This window comes from Lissotriton helveticus, chromosome 4_1, assembly GCF_964261635.1.
Source record: "Lissotriton helveticus chromosome 4_1, aLisHel1.1, whole genome shotgun sequence".
Taxonomy (NCBI): Eukaryota; Metazoa; Chordata; class Amphibia; order Caudata; family Salamandridae; genus Lissotriton; species Lissotriton helveticus.
Window position 1 is genome coordinate 1,885,706,411 of NC_136063.1, and position 17,823 is coordinate 1,885,724,233.

Consider the following 17,823-nt stretch of genomic DNA (forward strand, 5'->3'; position numbering starts at 1 on the left):
GGGGGAGCGCACAGTGCCACGGTGCTCATGACGAGCTCAGCTCATCATGAGCCACGGTGCTCGTGTGCTCATGACGAGCTGAGCTCGTCACGGCCACACCCGTTTCCTTAGAACGCTCAGCACAGCAGGGGAATTAGCCCCACGTGTGAGCGTTCTAACGGTCTCGTCATGAGCACACGGGAACCGTGGCTCATGACGAGCTGAGCTCATCATGAGCATGGGAGGGGTTAAAAAGGCCCAACAAGGCATACACCGTAATTCTATAAACCTCCTCGTGTTACTAGGATAGTCCATAACATGGGTAATACAGGGGTGCTATGAGTAATCCAATAACAGTTAACAAGGAACATTTGGCTGTAAGAGAGACCTTCATTTAATCTCGAAACCCCTGCACTGAAGTCTTTTCTCAAAGCTAACAATATGGAGAGGGGAAGATGTTAACAGAAAATGGTTGACAGATGCATGTCCTTACCTGCCGTACACATGTCCACGTATACACAAGCGTCAAATTGCACAAACATTTTTGGGTTTATTGATAATTGTATTTACAATCTCAATTTGTACTTCCACAGGGCTGTAACACAAATAATAAATCATTTACTTATCAGTAAAAGGTAATCATGTTAAAAATATGCTTCATTGTCACAAACAACCAATGAACAGTTGTTGACTTGTGCAAGTTGTCCATTTGCAACATCCACTGCATTCTTGTATCTTTCACCACGGTTGCACTGCAGCGCAGGACCCCATTTGTCAGTTGGTGCACAACTCTTTTTTATGCGCTAAAATTAGAAAAAGAAAAGTGATGTTGTATTGCATCCTGGAGAGCGCAAGACTATTCCACAACAATAACCAATATAGAGCAATAACCAATAATAACCAATATTCATTAATTACAAGTGGATTAACCACTAATCTTGGGTTCAGGAGTAGCTTACTACCTGCCTTAATGCATGTCAATGCTTCGCCAGGGCGTGTAAGTGATATATAAACGCAATTCCAATGCAATTCATTGTCAAAAAGTGGTTTCACATCTAGCTTGCCTCTTTCACTACTATTATGGGATTTCCCTAAGAAAAAATAGCAAGCAGCAAATCTACTTAACAGGAGCAAGTTGGTCTACAGAGAAATGCTATTTCTTAAAAGTGCACAACTATTTTTATCAATTTCTTATTTTGCGATTGAAAATAATGAATAGCAAATTGTGGTTACCAAAGTGCCTGCAGCGGCTTATACATGTTTTTTAGGAATTTTCGTGATGCAACGTTGCCAAAAATTCATTCACATATTGCATTTCCAAGACTCATGCTGAGTTGGAGACTACAACAATCCAATACGATGGAATAACTCATTTTCTGATTAAATATGTAGACGGGACACCTTGTAATATTTCTACCCTTTGGAACAGAGTATGTATATTGCAATAGGAAGAGTCACTCTATGGTGCATATGCATTAAGACCATGAATCATGACTCCATGTATCCATCTCCGAACCCCTAGACAAACAGGTAGAAAAAGGCTACTCATAAACAAAAAATGAGGATTATGAAGTGACATTTGGTTTGCTCAAAGGCAGATTCTGTTGTCTGCGAAAAAGTTGTAGTTCTCTGGTGCAATATCTAGTGGTATGCTGCTAAATTATTGCTGACTGTGAAACTTTATATAATGTAGCAAAAGCCCAAAACCCATTTCAATCGTAAGGTGATTATAGATTGTGTGAGAACAGACAAAGGGGCAGATGTATCAACCGTTTTGCGACTCGCAAAAGTCGAAATTCTCAGAATTTCGGCCTTTGCGACTCGCAAATGGTCATTTTGTAATATTTTGAATGTATCAAAAATTTGCAAATTAAGAAATCGCAAAGATTTGCGATTCCTTAATTTGCCATAGCATTTAAGGAATCGCAAATTTTGCGATTCCTTAAATGCTATGTATGAAGCATTTTTCCTTTGCGAATTTTGGTTAAGGAATCGCAAATTACCACCAACTTGTAGTTGATGGTAATTTCCGAAGTCCTTAACAAATGCACAATTTTGCATTTTTTAAGGTGGCATGTGACGCACACACATGCCCATGGGGCATGTATGTGCGCCATATGCACACACATGAACATTTCAGGGGTGCAGCAGGGTGTCTTTCAGACACCACTGCACCCTTGAAATAATTCTCAAATTGCGATTAGCAAATTGCGAATTCGCAATTTGAGAATTACTTCACAATCATTCCTATGGGCCTCCTGGCCCATAGGAATGCATTGGAAATCATTCCTTATTTGCGAATTCGCAAATAAGGAAGATTAGGGAATCGCAAAAAAATAGCGATTTTTTTCATACATTCCATTTTGCGATTTCTAAATAGCGATTCCTTAAAAATCGCTATTTAGGAATCGCAAATTGGAATCTTGATACATCTGCCCCAAAGTCTTTAAAATTCTATGGTTGATGTATTTTAATAACACCAGTAAGACCATGGGTATACCCAAATTTTATATTAACCCTCAATCAGGAGAATCAATCAGGGAATTGTAAGCATGCTAATCACAAGTGAGGGTCTCAAGGCTCGGGGGGGGGGCGTCAGATCTGTTAGCCGAAAAGCCAGGTCTTGAGGATCTTCCTGAAGGTGTTCAGGGAGGGGGCGCGTCTGATGTCTGCTGGTGGCTTGTTCCAGGTCTTGCCTGCGATGTGAGAGAAGGATCTTCTGCCTGCTCTGGCTCAGTGGATGCGCGGGGTTTCGGCCAGTGCGAGGTTGGCAGATCGGAGGTTTCATTTGGGCACGTTGAAGTTGATTCTGTCGTTGAGGTATTTGGGTTCGTTGTTGTGTAGACATTTGTAGGCATGAGTGAGGATTTTGAAGGTGACTCTTTTCTCCGCGGGGAGCCAGTGGAGTCTTCATAGATGTTGGCTGGTGTGTTCGTGTTGGGGGATACCGAGGACAAGTTTGGCAGCAGTGTTCTGTATTGTCTGGAGTTTGCGGAGTAGGGACTTGTTGATGCTTGTTGATGTTGGTTCATGGTGAGAGATGAGTTGAGTACCATGTGTAGGTTCTTGGCGTGGTCTGAGGGGGTAGGTGGGCTTCCGAGGGCGGTCAGCCACCAGGTGCTGTCCCATGCTGAAGAGGAGGTACTGAGGACGAGGACCTCTGTCTTCTCGGCGTTGAGCTTCAGGCAGCTGAGATGTTTTCAACAGTCTTTAAGCAAAAACTAAAAGAATACCTTTGGTGGTGGTCAAGAAATAATAGGTATGGCACAGAATCTACCAAAAATAAATTCCCCCTTAACAGCATTATTGCCTTTAGACCCAGTTTGGAACACTATCTTGATTTGTTGTTTGGATACGTAATAATTATTTGCGACCCTGTGACCAGGCTGAGTTTAAGCACTTTTTCACTTCATGGTTGCCTTCTGAGGACCTGTCAGGTTTGCATCACCTCTTGATGTCTGTCCCTGTGATGGTTGCTCTACACAATCAACTTTGCACTTGCATTTTGTTTTTGCAAATGTTGTCATGACATCAGGAAATGTACGTTAATTCTGCTCTTTAGGAAAACAAACGTAAGATTACACAAACAAGCTCTGTTTTATTTACAGTCATGGTCCTCCATACAAATATGTTGAACGATTAGAAAAGTTATCCAATGTGTAATCAAACGCAAGAATCTGCTTATCATAGAACAGATAATTTCTCTGATGTATATATTGTATTCATCGAGCTTGAGCTGATATGACATGTATTCTTTTTTATTGTTATTTTTGTTTTAACCAGTTTTGTCTTAACTATTTTAACCACATTGCTGCGGCGGCTATTCCACCGCAGCGCTAAGGGGGCGGGGCGGTCGCACGGCGGCCGCATGCTGGTGATGGAATCGCTCCGTCATCAGCCGCGGTTGGGCTGTGCTCATGACGGAGCGGTTCCGTCATGGCCCCGCCCGCTCAATAGAACGCCCAGCGCAGGCGCGGGATCCGCGCCGCGCAGGCGCGGCAGCCGGGCCTTGACGGAACCGCTCCGTCATCAGCACAGCGCCACCGCAGCTGATGACGGAGCGGTTCCGTCATCAGTATAGAAAGGGTTAATCTATTTTTATCTTTTTAACTTTTTGAGGTTTGACATTAGTATGTGTGTCATTTGCACTTGACTTTTATGGCCTTTTGAGCAGAAAAGAGTGATTAATTGATATATAATGTAGCCATCGGCTTTTCTAGCCTTTTTAGACAAATAAAGTGATTGATTGATTGATATATAATATAGCCATCAATATGAGACTAGCAATGAACCCTGCCAGTGAGGAATCTCATGAAGATGATAGAGAAAATTCCCCTCAATTACTACCAGAGGCTCGTCTGCTGCAAGAGCTGCAGAGGGACGTGCACACAGGGATGATGTGGCTAATAACTGCTTCTGAGGTATATACTTATTTGTAAATAAAGAGAAAAGTGTATAGTTTAAAAAAAACAATATTGCTTCTGTTTATTCACAGATCTATTAGGGATAAAGAACCACTTAAATGTTATCATATTAGTCCAGTTGCGAAAAACTGGTTTGTAAAAAGAAAAGAAGGTTTTTGCTCTAAGTTCAAGAACATACGGCTAGATTCATCAAAGACCCGTTTTGCGAGTCTTTAATAGCGATTCATAAGGAATCGCTATTAAGGACTTGCAAAACGGGATTCATGTAGGAATCGCAAAATAAATTGCGATTCCTACAGCTTCCTTATTTGCGATTAGCAAATTGCTAATCGCAAATAAGGAATAACTCCCCATTCATTCCTATGGGCCAAAGGGGAGTTATTCCTTATCTGCGATTAACAATTTGCTAATCGCAAATAAGGATGCAATTTCAAGGGTGCAAGTGTGTCCAAAGGACACCCTGTAGCACCCCTGAAATGTGAATTTACACTGATGTTGTGCACACACATGTCCAGAGGACATGTGTGTGTGTAACATGCTACTTAGAAAAATGCATTAAAATGCATTTTTCTAAGTTTTCGCTATTTACCACGAGGTTTGACTTCGTGGTAAATAGCGGTCCTAAATTGCGAAATCGCAATTTTTGAATGTTTCATGAATGGCATTTAAGGAATCTCTAATAGAGATTCCTTAAATGCTAATCCTCACAAATTTGCGAAATCTTTATTAGCAATTTTTGCATTTGGGATGATGAATCCCAAATGCAAACATTGCGCTCGCAAAGGGCCAGATTCTCAGAATCTGGCCCTTTGCGAGCGCAATTTCCTTTCATGAATCTAGGTGATAGTCTAGTGCTTTGTGTTTCTATTTGCACCTTTGTTTATCCAGTAGTTGGTTTTCTGTGGAAGGCTGTGTGGCCTTTTATTGTTCTTTTCCACTCTGGCTTCCAGAGTACCTCGATGTAAAAGGCTCACCAACAGAAATGCTGCTCCTTCCTCAATTTCTCCAACCAACCTTGCTGCCCTATTTCCTGCATCAGAGTTTGCATTTCCTCTGCAGAAACTAGTTTGTCCAACACCATGGTCACACTGGCTCCTGTATCCCTCAGAGCCTCGACCTCAGTCCCGTTGATCTTAGGCCTTTGCCTGTACATCTCCATGCTTGGAGGTAAGGCTGCCAGGGTTGCAACTTCTACTCCACATGTGGAAACTAAAGTCACCTCCTCATACCCTTTCCCATCTCTGGTCAACCTTCCACCTACACTAGCAATTCCCTCGGACTTCCCACCAGTGGGGACTCCTTTGTGCAGACTGCATCTCCCCTTTTGTGTCTTGACTGCAAGTAATAACATAACCCTGCCCATGTAGAGTCTAATGGTCCTCCCTGATACCGCTTCCCCTTGTTGTGGATTGGGCCTGGGAATCCCCTCCTTGGGCTGGTGTTTGGGGTACCTTTTAAGGACTCTTTCTGTTTTTTATTTTGTTTACCCAGTGCTTTTTCCTTAGAGGGGCCTGTCTTCCTTTCTTCTGGTCACATCTGTGGTTCCTCTTGGTCACCCTGGTTTCAACCACTCATCTGTTGTGCCACCCAGTTCCCTGGGACTAGACAGTTTAGGGTCAACTGGATTCTAGCGTATATTTTCTGAAGGGCAGTCGGCCAATATAATTACAGCCCCTTATCGGTGCTCACTTGTTACCCTGTATCCAGCCCTCGAGGTCCTTGACAGATAGTGCTACAAAGTCAACGCAGGATTGGGTACTGATTTTCTGGGTGCCCTTCAACTTGACCCTGTACTGCTCAGGCGGAAACTAAACCTTCTGCTTAAGCTCTACTTCATGTGGGGATATGATTCAGTCTCCTCTCACTATAGGGCAAGAGTCTATTTCTCCCTGCGACTGAAATCATTTCACAAAGGAGTGAACCACAGTATTGAGAACTCACCCTCTTCATCTTGAGGGCCTTCTCAAAACCTGTTAGCCATTTGTCTATTTCATCACCCTCCTGGTACTTAGGAAAAGTCCCATTGAGTAGTCTTGGGTCAAACCCACCATCCCGGGATACTTCTGTCTCCTCCTTGCTGCCACGATATTCCTCGCTACCACCTCTTATGGTTCTCATCATGTGCTCACTTCTTCTTGGCAAGGGCCAACATGTCTGCTTCTAGGGCTGTATAAGTCAGGTGTGCTTCAAGCATTCTTTCCCTAAGGGACTGATTTGGCTCACTTCCTGTTAATCCCCTTACCCCACTATCTCTAAACAAGGTCCAGGTCACTGTATTTGCCAAGAGGTGTTAATCACCTTCATCACTGAGGTCTAGGTAGTCTCCCTCCCCCTGTCTTTCTATCTCTGGAGCTTCCTCTGTATCAGATGCCTGACCCTCTAGCTGGGTCTCTACCTAGGCTGTAAGGGCCTTTATCAGTACTGCCTTGCTGGAATTGGAGGGTGCTGTTACTTTCCTAGCCTTACACAGGTCCCTAAGCTTGGTGACTTGGAATGTGGGTAGGCTAGGAAGATCAAGCTTCATGGTATCCCTTAGTTTTGGGTCACACAAACTGCAGCAAAAATTGAGGGCAGAGTAATTTAGAAACAATTAAACATGAGCTAATTAAATGTAATCCAAATTAAAAATGTAAAACGATTTTTTGCACTAGGTTTATTTAGAAGATTTTTAACTGTCCAATTTAAATACTGAATAGTGTTTTGAAACACAAGTTCTGGATCCCACAACTACACACCAAATTTGGGAAAGTGGATTATGAGTAGGTTGGGGTATTCACCTTCAGCTACTAATAATGCAACAATCTCTAATAGGTCAAGTTAAGTCTCAATAAATTAGTCCTTGCTCAACCCTCAGTAGTTTAGCAAACAAGCAGTCAGGCTTACCTTAGGAGATAGGTAAGTGTAAAGCATTTAACACCACCAAAACAGTAAATAAGTAAAATACACAACGCAATAAAAAGTCAGCCACCAATTTATAAATATAGAAAATATTTTATCTTGAAAATGACACCAAAATTACATATACCAAACGTAGGAAACCGGAGATATGAATTTTAAAGATTACATCAAAAATTGTACAGTTCTGGCACCAAAAAGCTTAAAGCTCCACTCGTGGTATTTGGTCAAGCTGGTCAAAGATTTAGGCAGACTGCAATAGAGTGTGGGTCAGATAGGATTGCTAGGAGTGATAGGTTCTGATCAAAAGTTTACCTCCGGACTAAGGGCCTGAATTAGTTCTTGGCAGACAAGTTACTCCGTTACAACGGTGATGGAGATCCCGTCCACCGAAATATAAATACAATTATATGCTATGGGATTTATATCTCGGTGAACTGGATATAGGTCACCATTGTGGAGGAGTAAACCATCTGCTGAGATCTAAATAAGGCCCTTAGTCAGGCGAATAAAATCTAAATTGTTATACTCATTAAGCATTAAAGATATAACATCAAATTGAAATAATGTTCCATTGTGTAAACGTGAAAAAGATTGTGTAAAATAACAAAACGTTAAGTCTGGAAGCCCGAGTCCTCCATCTTCCATTGGCATATATAACATTTGGAGAGCCAACTGCGGTGATTCCTTATTCTAGAATAAAGCTGATATTAAACCTTCTATCTTCTTAAGAAATATGTTATGTAAAAACAGGTTAAGGAGGAGAATAAAAATGGAATAACAGTAGTACCAGCATTTTTATTAAAGACAATCCAACCCATAATAGAGAGGGGGAGAGGATTCTATTTAGAGAAGAGGTAGTTAAAAACGATGAATCAAGGGTATTAAATTCAAATCGTATAAATACTCGATATTAGCCATTATAACACTCCCTAAATAGCGCTTAGATTTCATGTTGGCTAATGGCTATTTGGCATTAATGTTTCTAAAATGCAATTACATAATAAAATCTCAGTTTTCCCTTTATTAATATTATACCCACCCAATTTGTGAAACACCTTGAAGACTCTACATTGGACTTCTACCCTAAGTTTTGAAAGTAATATAATATCATCAGCGTAGAGCTTAAATTTGGGGATTCAACTGATTGGAGTCCTAATTTGATTGCCTACTCTGATCACTATTGCAAAGGGTTCTATTAAAAATGCAAATAAAATCGGAGGGCGTGGACACCCTTTTCTAGTCTCTTGCCGAACTTCACAGATACTGGTTTCTGAAGAATTCACAGTAAGCCTAGCACACGTGCCTTCATAGAGTCAAGTCAGTACAATACAGTTGAAACTGAGCTGGAAACTGAAACGCTGTCAAGATGTAAAACAGTGTTTGCCAGCTAGCCAAATTGAAAGCTTTTTCAGCTATAAAAAAACATGAGCCAGAATCTGTTTAATGCTGAAAAAGGCCAGAGCCTCAATTTAAAAATATGAACTTGTGGATTGTTGCCTACCCACAATAAATCCACTTGGATAATTATGTGTCAACTGAAGCGCAATGGAATTTAGTCTATTAGCCAGAAGCTTTGTGATGATTTTATAATCAGAGTATAGTATGCTGATGGGTGTGTATGAATTCAGTTTTTCCAGGTCTTTATACTTTTCTAACAAAATGACCACAACCACAATATTAAAAGGGGAAACATCCATTACCATGCGGGCATTGCATCGCAATGCCTTTACATCGCGGGTATTACAACATAAGTCGTTACAACGACTTGCACTGGATGGCGCTCTAACCTAAGGAATAGTATAATTTACTAATCCAACACCTTCCCTACTGTATGTAGACTAGTGTTGGAATAGTAAATCATACTATTCCTAAATCCAGCACCCTCCTGTGCAAGTCGTTGTAAAAACTGTGATGTAACATACTGCGATCATGTTGTAAAAACTGCGATGTAACGTACGGCGATAAATTTCAATGCGTTGTAACGTTTTATATTCTATTGAAAGACTGAGGGAATGCCCTGTAAAATATAATGTGCTAATTATACAATATATGGGTTCAGAATCTTGTAAAAAAGAAAAACTCAGCAGGCAGTCCATCTTCGCCTCATGCTTAGATATTTGCCAAAGATTCAACCACATTATCCACTTCTGTGTGACTGGGGATAACATAGCTCACCTGACTTGTTCATCTAAAATGGGAATGGAAGATTCTTTAAAAAGGTAGCATTCTGTCTAGAGTTTGTAAATGATTATACATGCATCTATGGTGCTGAATCAATTTATTTTAAATTTCTTTAGTGTCAACTCTGCGTGTATTGGTCTTTGTATCAATTAATGCTTTGATTGTGTATGTAGAAGCTTTCTCTCAAGCTTGCCATGCTAGAAGGCACCCTGCACAGTTTCTTTCTCTCTTCATGTACTTGCTGCATACACACTCTATTACTCTGATTAATCAATATATAAAAATATTCCTGCATATCTTTTTTAACCCCTTCCATGCGGATGACGGCCCCCAGCCGTCATGTAAATGTACATGTAAATGTACATGTATTTATATAGCGCAAATCACCGACACGGTATCTAAGCGCTTGCTTAGGGAACCCGTCCTGGTATTCCCCTGTGAGAAACCCCGGCAGGGTGTCCACAAGGTGAAAGCCAGGCATCCCACCGCGAGGGGCCGTAGTGGAGATTAAGCAAGCTATTGCCCAGAGTCGCAGAGTGTGACCCCGTGAGTCGAGTAGACACCGGAGCGAGAATTGTCGAGTCCGTGGAATTTTTAAGCCCGAGACCCGCCGAGGCGGGGAATCAAACCCTGGTCCACGGTCGATCTCAGCTTCCGGGTCTGCCGCCTCTAACCACTGAGCCACGCTTCTCCACCATGGCACACAGTGCTCGTGTGCTGATGACGGCTAGGGGCCGTCATGACCACGCCCACGATCGGAATGTCCAGCACAGGAGCGGAATTCCGGCCGCGGACAAGGGGTTAAGATACGTTCTTAGACATTGTAAGTGTAGTAAAGCCATAAAGAGTATATGTTCTTGGAGTCAGTCATTACACACTCCACAGTTCCATAATGACTTTACTGAAACCTAGGAAGTTTGGTAGCAAACTTCTTAGCACATTAAACCCACACTGATACCAGTGTGTGTAGGATTTACTGTAAAATGCACTCAGAGGGCATCTTAGAGATGCCCCCTGAAAAAGGACCAGCTCTGGTGTGGTTCCCGATGGCTACCTGCCATTTTCCACCAGGAGACAGGTTTCTGGACCCCTGGGTAAAGAGCCTCCGCCACCTGGGTCCAAAGACAAAGGCCATCATGGGCAGAGGTGTCATGCCTCCTCCCCCAGGATGGGCTCGATCCACTCAGGGGAAACCTCAAAGGCCTGCCACAATTGTAAGCTGTCCCTGCCTTTTGCTTTCACCAGTAACTAGCTCCCCCCTGTTCTGACCCCACTTTGGGTGGGAGAATTGGCAGGAAAACCAAGTTAGGAGGAGATGTGTGCCCATCTTTGGCAAACCCACCCCTCAGGTGGGGGAGGAGAGGTGAAGCACTCCTCTCAGTCCCCTCCATCCTGAAGATGAGGGTACCCAGACAATTAGAGAGAGGCTCATGCCCCCTCCTATTGCAGGGTGGTATAATAGGGGATGCACTCACCCCAAGGAAGGGACCTATTGGTCCCAACCTGCACACCCCTGTAAATGCCCCTAAATTTAGGATTATGGGGTGACCCTGAACCTTGCCTCCGCAGATTAAAGGAAAAAAGAAGAAAGACTGAAGAGCCATGCGGACCCAGGAAGAAGAGGTCACCAACTTCTTTGGCCCCAGCCCTCCTGGCCTGTCCAGACTCTGACCTGCCTACGGTAGAAACCCCGGCACGTCCTGCAGCCAGCAGCACCCCAGAACCTGGAGGTCCTGCCATATACTCATCTCACATACCCTGTCTCATGTGAGAACTGGATTTGCTCAACCAAAGACTCCAACACAAAACGAGGCAGCTCTGCGGTTCTGCACCACTCTGCACCCGATATCCACAGCCCAAGTTTGAGTGGCCCAATTCCATGAAGAGGTCTCCCCAGTGATCCTGACCAGGGATCTGGTGATCTCCTAGATCTTCAAGCCAATGCCTGCAGCCTCAACCTTAATGGCCTTCCCGACCAGAGCTGGTAAAAGGACCTGATGCCTCAAGACACCCCTGCAGCCGAAGCCCCTCATCCTTGGGTGGCCCAACTGACGGTGGTCAGGCATCCCCCAAGAACCCAACTTACCTCTCCGGCTGGTGGGCACCTTCGGGAAACGGTGTCCGAGCCTGCAACATTTTCTTCAAACTGGAGCGCTCCATTGCAAACCACAGGGCTCCCAATGTCTTTTTGGCACTCTTTATCAGGCCGCTTCTGTGACGCTGGTGGTGCAGCTCCTGTGCTGATTGTTGGCCCCTGCAGTGCTGATCCTAACCCAGAAGCTTTGCTCCCAGATCCAAGTGGCCTGTTCATAAGCAGCCCCCTGCTGATGGCCCCAAACCCCACTGGTAAACACTGGGCCTCTGCACTCTGCACTCCGCCGCCCTATTGCCTTTGGTTGGGCAGTTTGATTGCCTAACTGAACAGTGGGAAACTTTGGTCCTAACCCAAAATCCATACTTACAGGTCATTTACTTACCTGTAAACCGTTAACACTCTTTTCCCCATAGGAACCAATTCTATGTTTTTTTTGCTCCTAAGATGTTCTGCGTTGAACTGTATTTTGTATGAAAAGAAAAACAACTGTGCTTTCAACCAAATGGTGTCTTTGTATTGTAGGATCCACAGTGTGATATCTAGGCATATCACCCTGAGTAGCTGATGCAATTCAAAAGTAATCTAAAACTATTCCAAAATTCTGAAGTAATGTCTATGTATTCTAATCTGTTTTAAAAACAAATACCAACCTGTAACAATTGTAGTTTCAACCACAACTGTATTTCCTAGTAAAGGTTCGCATTTAAAAGTGTATTTCACTTACCTGTGCCAAGTAATGCTTGCTACTAGAAATAAAAAAAAGAATATATTTTGTTTTATACTTATCTCATAGGTCTAGATTCTTCCTCTGAGTGTGTGCCATCAGCCTTGATTGAGTGAATACAATAAATGCTTAACACACCCTCCTGATAAGCCTAACTGCTCGACCACACTACCACAAAGAGAGCTGTCTAATTTAGCCTCTGCTATGGGGACCTCCTGAACTTCGTGCACACTATACCTTACTTTGGGATAGTTATGCAGAGCCAGGGGCCTACAGGGTGTCATTATGGATCCATAGTCCTTAACAAACATCCTGTAGTACCCAGTCAGGCCCAAGAAAGCTCTGACCTGAGTCTGGGTGGTTGGAGCAACCCAGTCCATTATGGTCTGGATTGTGCTCTCCAGTGGTTGAACCTGACCTCCACCTACAAGGTGGCCCAAGTACACAAAAGAAGGTGACCAGGTCAAGGGTGGTGTGTCAACATAATGATACCAAAGGATAATGGGGAAGTGCGTGCCAAAGAGTTGAAAGAGTCACTAATGGCCAAAAGGATTCCCATCTGACCACCCTCTTGGCGGAATTTCATCATCTGGGGATTTGTAGATCGACTCAGGCACCGTCCAAACCATAAGGTAGCGGTGCGGAGGTAACTGTCGATACATTGGCCATATTAGCGCTCAAAGAAATCATACTAGTGAAGTGCAGTGCTTAGATAGCGATGTGTGAATAAAATTGGCTACCTAGAACAACAGGGAATATTTAGTATAAGATGTCTAGGTGTCAGAACAATAAAAACCCGCCTAGTCGTCAAATCATGGGACAACGTCATGGCGATGTGAGATGGTCAACATGTTTCAGCCGGTTTGAGCATTACTCCGGCTTTCGTCAGGACCTAAATTGGCAAACTGCTACTGCAAAAAAATTACACATAGACACGCAAGAATGTATAAGCGTAAAGTATGAAGTTACTATCTGGATACTATTATATCTACCGGGTCCTTGGATCCCCAATGTCTGTTGGAGACAGTAAGAGTTCTTCTCCCTGTCAACAAAACACAAAATAAAGATATATAGAATCTACTCACTGGTATACATACATCCCCACCACCTCCCAGTAGACATATAAGAAGACACACTTGCGGCAATAATTTACATCCCGCATTCCGGGAAAGCATACTAGCTTAATCATTCAGAGGCATTTCCTGCAAATGATACTCACCCAGCATTGTGTGGGTGCTGGCCTCACCTCGCCCGGCAACCGCTCGGGAAAACTGAGGCCCCGCTCTAGAGTGTAGAAGAAAATGGACACAGTAAGTACCAAGTTCCACCGTGTCCTGCCAATTGGCTCTACACATGTAACCTAAAAAACGTGTGGAACATTGTGCCTCTTACCAAACTCGACCCCCGCAAAAGCCAACATTTTCATCTGATTCATAGTGACCCTCAAAGTGGGTATAGTAACCAATGCAGCAATGAGTTTATTACTGGCTGAAATTCTCTAATGAGTCATAACTACAGCTCATGATTCTTACTCAGAATAATACTACATGGATATAAGGGGAGACCACAGACTCAGAACTGGTCTGGGTCTCAAATAGAAGGGGCCAAAGTGTGGACAGCCCTGAACACATACGAGGGCTAAGAACACACTACATACACCTACCGACTATATTAGTTCTGCCCATAATTAAGTAAGAGCTCGAGAAATAACTTTAAATGAGGCCAGACTGGGCTTACCTGTCCGTCGGTACCCCGCGCTCACATCGAGCGGAAGTGGAGGTGCCGGCTGGATAGCCCTCACAGTTTAAATAACGGAGCCGGTTAGGTACGTAAAGACACAGGAAGTGACGACCGCGGACAAATGGGTCCGCCCCTGGGATCCATCCCTAATGTGCGTGTCCGTACTCCCCGGTCCTACAATGTGCATATAGCGTTTCAGGAAAGGGTTAGGGGTTATCATGTTATCCTGTAAACCGACAGCTTGGTTGTATTAAACGAAAAGCCATTAAACAAGGAGAGCGCCGAGCTCTCTGCGCATGCGCTCATCTGGCGATACTATCCAGGAGGGGCTGTGTGTCCCTGCGCATGCGTGAGATGAAATGAAGGGATTACGTGATTATTTTAGTCACGAAAGTTTTTAAATCCCAAAACGAATACAGAGGGCAAGGACCTTCTGTCTAAATACTCGCGGTAGGAATGTAGGCGGCGTTTCTTCATTCAGCAAAAGGACAACTTTGGTACCTATACGCATGCGCTCTAGTGGTTGCCTCGGTCAGGGCAGAGAAAAAAAAAAAAACCCTGCGCATGCGTGTTGTTATGTAAATAAAGTGTATCACGAAGCCTTGTATTTTAATAGAAAAGCAATGTTACAGCATATTTCAGAAGAATACCTAGTAGTTAGTTGCTAGTATCTACAGAGCATGGCAATAGGAAGTATCACACAATTCTTCCAAGGTAGTTGGTTGGTCAAGGGCTGGTGAACGAGGCAGGAAGAGGCACGGTCCCTCAATTAATTCGGGTGAGCTAAGGGGTAAACGGAATGTGTTTACATCCCAAATATATATATAGACCCGCAACCCAGCGGTTGCTCATAAACTTCAACAAAACAGGTATGTGGAGGGTCAAGGGGTGTTATTTAACGACCTGTCACCTTATGCCCCTACTCATAAACTAACAACAAAAGAAGGTGACCAGGTCAAGGGTGGTGTGTCAACATAATGATACCAAAGGATAATGGGGAAGTGCGTGCCAAAGAGTTGAAAGAGTCACTAATGGCCAAAAGGATTCCCATCTGACCACCCTCTTGGCGGAATTTCATCATCTGGGAATTTGTAGATCGACTCAGGCACCGTCCAAACCATAAGGTAGCGGTGCGGAGGTAACTGTCGATACATTGGCCATATTAGCGCTCAAAGAAATCATACTAGTGAAGTGCAGTGCTTAGATAGCGATGTGTGAATAAAATTGGCTACCTAGAACAACAGGGAATATTTAGTATAAGATGTCTAGGTGTCAGAACAATAAAAACCCGCCTAGTCGTCAAATCATGGGACAACGTCATGGCGATGTGAGATGGTCAACATGTTTCAGCCGGTTTGAGCATTACTCCGGCTTTCGTCAGGACCTAAATTGGCAAACTGCTACTGCAAAAAAATTACACATAGACACGCAAGAATGTATAAGCGTAAAGTATGAAGTTACTATCTGGATACTATTATATCTACCGGGTCCTTGGATCCCCAATGTCTGTTGGAGACAGTAAGAGTTCTTCTCCCTGTCAACAAAACACAAAATAAAGATATATAGAATCTACTCACTGGTATACATACATCCCCACCACCTCCCAGTAGACATATAAGAAGACACACTTGCGGCAATAATTTACATCCCGCATTCCGGGAAAGCATACTAGCTTAATCATTCAGAGGCATTTCCTGCAAATGATACTCACCCAGCATTGTGTGGGTGCTGGCCTCACCTCGCCCGGCAACCGCTCGGGAAAACTGAGGCCCCGCTCTAGAGTGTAGAAGAAAATGGACACAGTAAGTACCAAGTTCCACCGTGTCCTGCCAATTGGCTCTACACATGTAACCTAAAAAACGTGTGGAACATTGTGCCTCTTACCAAACTCGACCCCCGCAAAAGCCAACATTTTCATCTGATTCATAGTGACCCTCAAAGTGGGTATAGTATCCAATGCAGCAATGAGTTTATTACTGGCTGAAATTCTCTAATGAGTCATAACTACAGCTCATGATTCTTACTCAGAATAATACTACATGGATATAAGGGGAGACCACAGACTCAGAACTGGTCTGGGTCTCAACTAGAAGGGGCCAAAGTGTGGACAGCCCTGAACACATACGAGGGCTAAGAACACACTACATACACCTACCGACTATATTAGTTCTGCCCATAATTAAGTAAGAGCTCGAGAAATAACTTTAAATGAGGCCAGACTGGGCTTACCTGTCCGTCGGTACCCCGCGCTCACATCGAGCGGAAGTGGAGGTGCCGGCTGGATAGCCCTCACAGTTTAAATAACGGAGCCGGTTAGGTACGTAAAGACACAGGAAGTGACGACCGCGGACAAACGGGTCCGCCCCTGGGATCCATCCCTAATGTGCGTGTCCGTACTCCCCGGTCCTACAATGTGCATATAGCGTTTCAGGAAAGGGTTAGGGGTTATCATGTTATCCTGTAAACCGACAGCTTGGTTGTATTAAACGAAAAGCCATTAAACAAGGAGAGCGCCGAGCTCTCTGCGCATGCGCTCATCTGGCGATACTATCCAGGAGGGGCTGTGTGTCCCTGCGCATGCGTGAGATGAAATGAAGGGATTACGTGATTATTTTAGTCACGAAAGTTTTTAAATCCCAAAACGAATACAGAGGGCAAGGACCTTCTGTCTAAATACTCGCGGTAGGAATGTAGTAGGCGTTTCTTCATTCAGCAAAAGGACAACTTTGGTACCTATACGCATGCGCTCTAGTGGTTGCCTCGGTCAGGGCAGAGAAAAAAAAAAACCCTGCGCATGCGTGTTGTTATGTAAATAAAGTGTATCACGAAGCCTTGTATTTTAATAGAAAAGCAATGTTACAGCATATTTCAGAAGAATACCTAGTAGTTAGTTGCTAGTATCTACAGAGCATGGCAATAGGAAGTATGACACAATTCTTCCAAGGTAGTTGGTTGGTCAAGGGCTGGTGAACGAGGCAGGAAGAGGCACGGTCCCTCAATTAATTCGGGTGAGCTAAGGGGTAAACGGAATGTGTTTACATCCCAAATATATATATAGACCCGCAACCCAGCGGTTGCTCATAAACTTCAACAAAACAGGTATGTGGAGGGTCAAGGGGTGTTATTTAACGACCTGTCACCTTATGCCCCTACTCATAAACTAACAACAAAAGAAGGTGACCAGGTCAAGGGTGGTGTGTCAACATAATGATACCAAAGGATAATGGGGAAGTGCGTGCCAAAGAGTTGAAAGAGTCACTAATGGCCAAAAGGATTCCCATCTGACCACCCTCTTGGCGGAATTTCATCATCTGGGAATTTGTAGATCGACTCAGGCACCGTCCAAACCATAAGGTAGCGGTGCGGAGGTAACTGTCGATACATTGGCCATATTAGCGCTCAAAGAAATCATACTAGTGAAGTGCAGTGCTTAGATAGCGATGTGTGAATAAAATTGGCTACCTAGAACAACAGGGAATATTTAGTATAAGATGTCTAGGTGTCAGAACAATAAAAACCCGCCTAGTCGTCAAATCATGGGACAACGTCATGGCGATGTGAGATGGTCAACATGTTTCAGCCGGTTTGAGCATTAATCCGGCTTTCGTCAGGACCTAAATTGGCAAACTGCTACTGCAAAAAAATTACACATAGACACGCAAGAATGTATAAGCGTAAAGTATGAAGTTACTATCTGGATACTATTATATCTACCGGGTCCTTGGATCCCCAATGTCTGTTGGAGACAGTAAGAGTTCTTCTCCCTGTCAACAAAACACAAA

At 43.7% G+C, this 17,823-nt stretch overlaps 1 protein-coding gene across 3 annotated transcripts in view; it reads right to left on the minus strand.

The window, feature by feature from the left end:
• Positions 1-526: 526 nt before the first annotated feature.
• Positions 527-17,823, minus strand: part of LOC144827733 (sodium- and chloride-dependent neutral and basic amino acid transporter B(0+)-like) — a 3,091,484-nt gene continuing 3,074,187 nt past the window's right edge. For 2 of the 3 annotated variants that reach the window (XM_078685938.1, XM_078685939.1), the window contains one exon: positions 531-782. In XM_078685938.1, the coding sequence (XP_078542064.1) occupies positions 624-782 (159 nt within the window). In that variant the 3' untranslated portion in view covers positions 531-623. Of the gene's footprint in view, positions 783-17,823 lie in introns of all 3 variants that reach the window. The other variant, XM_078685937.1, reaches the window with a different exon arrangement.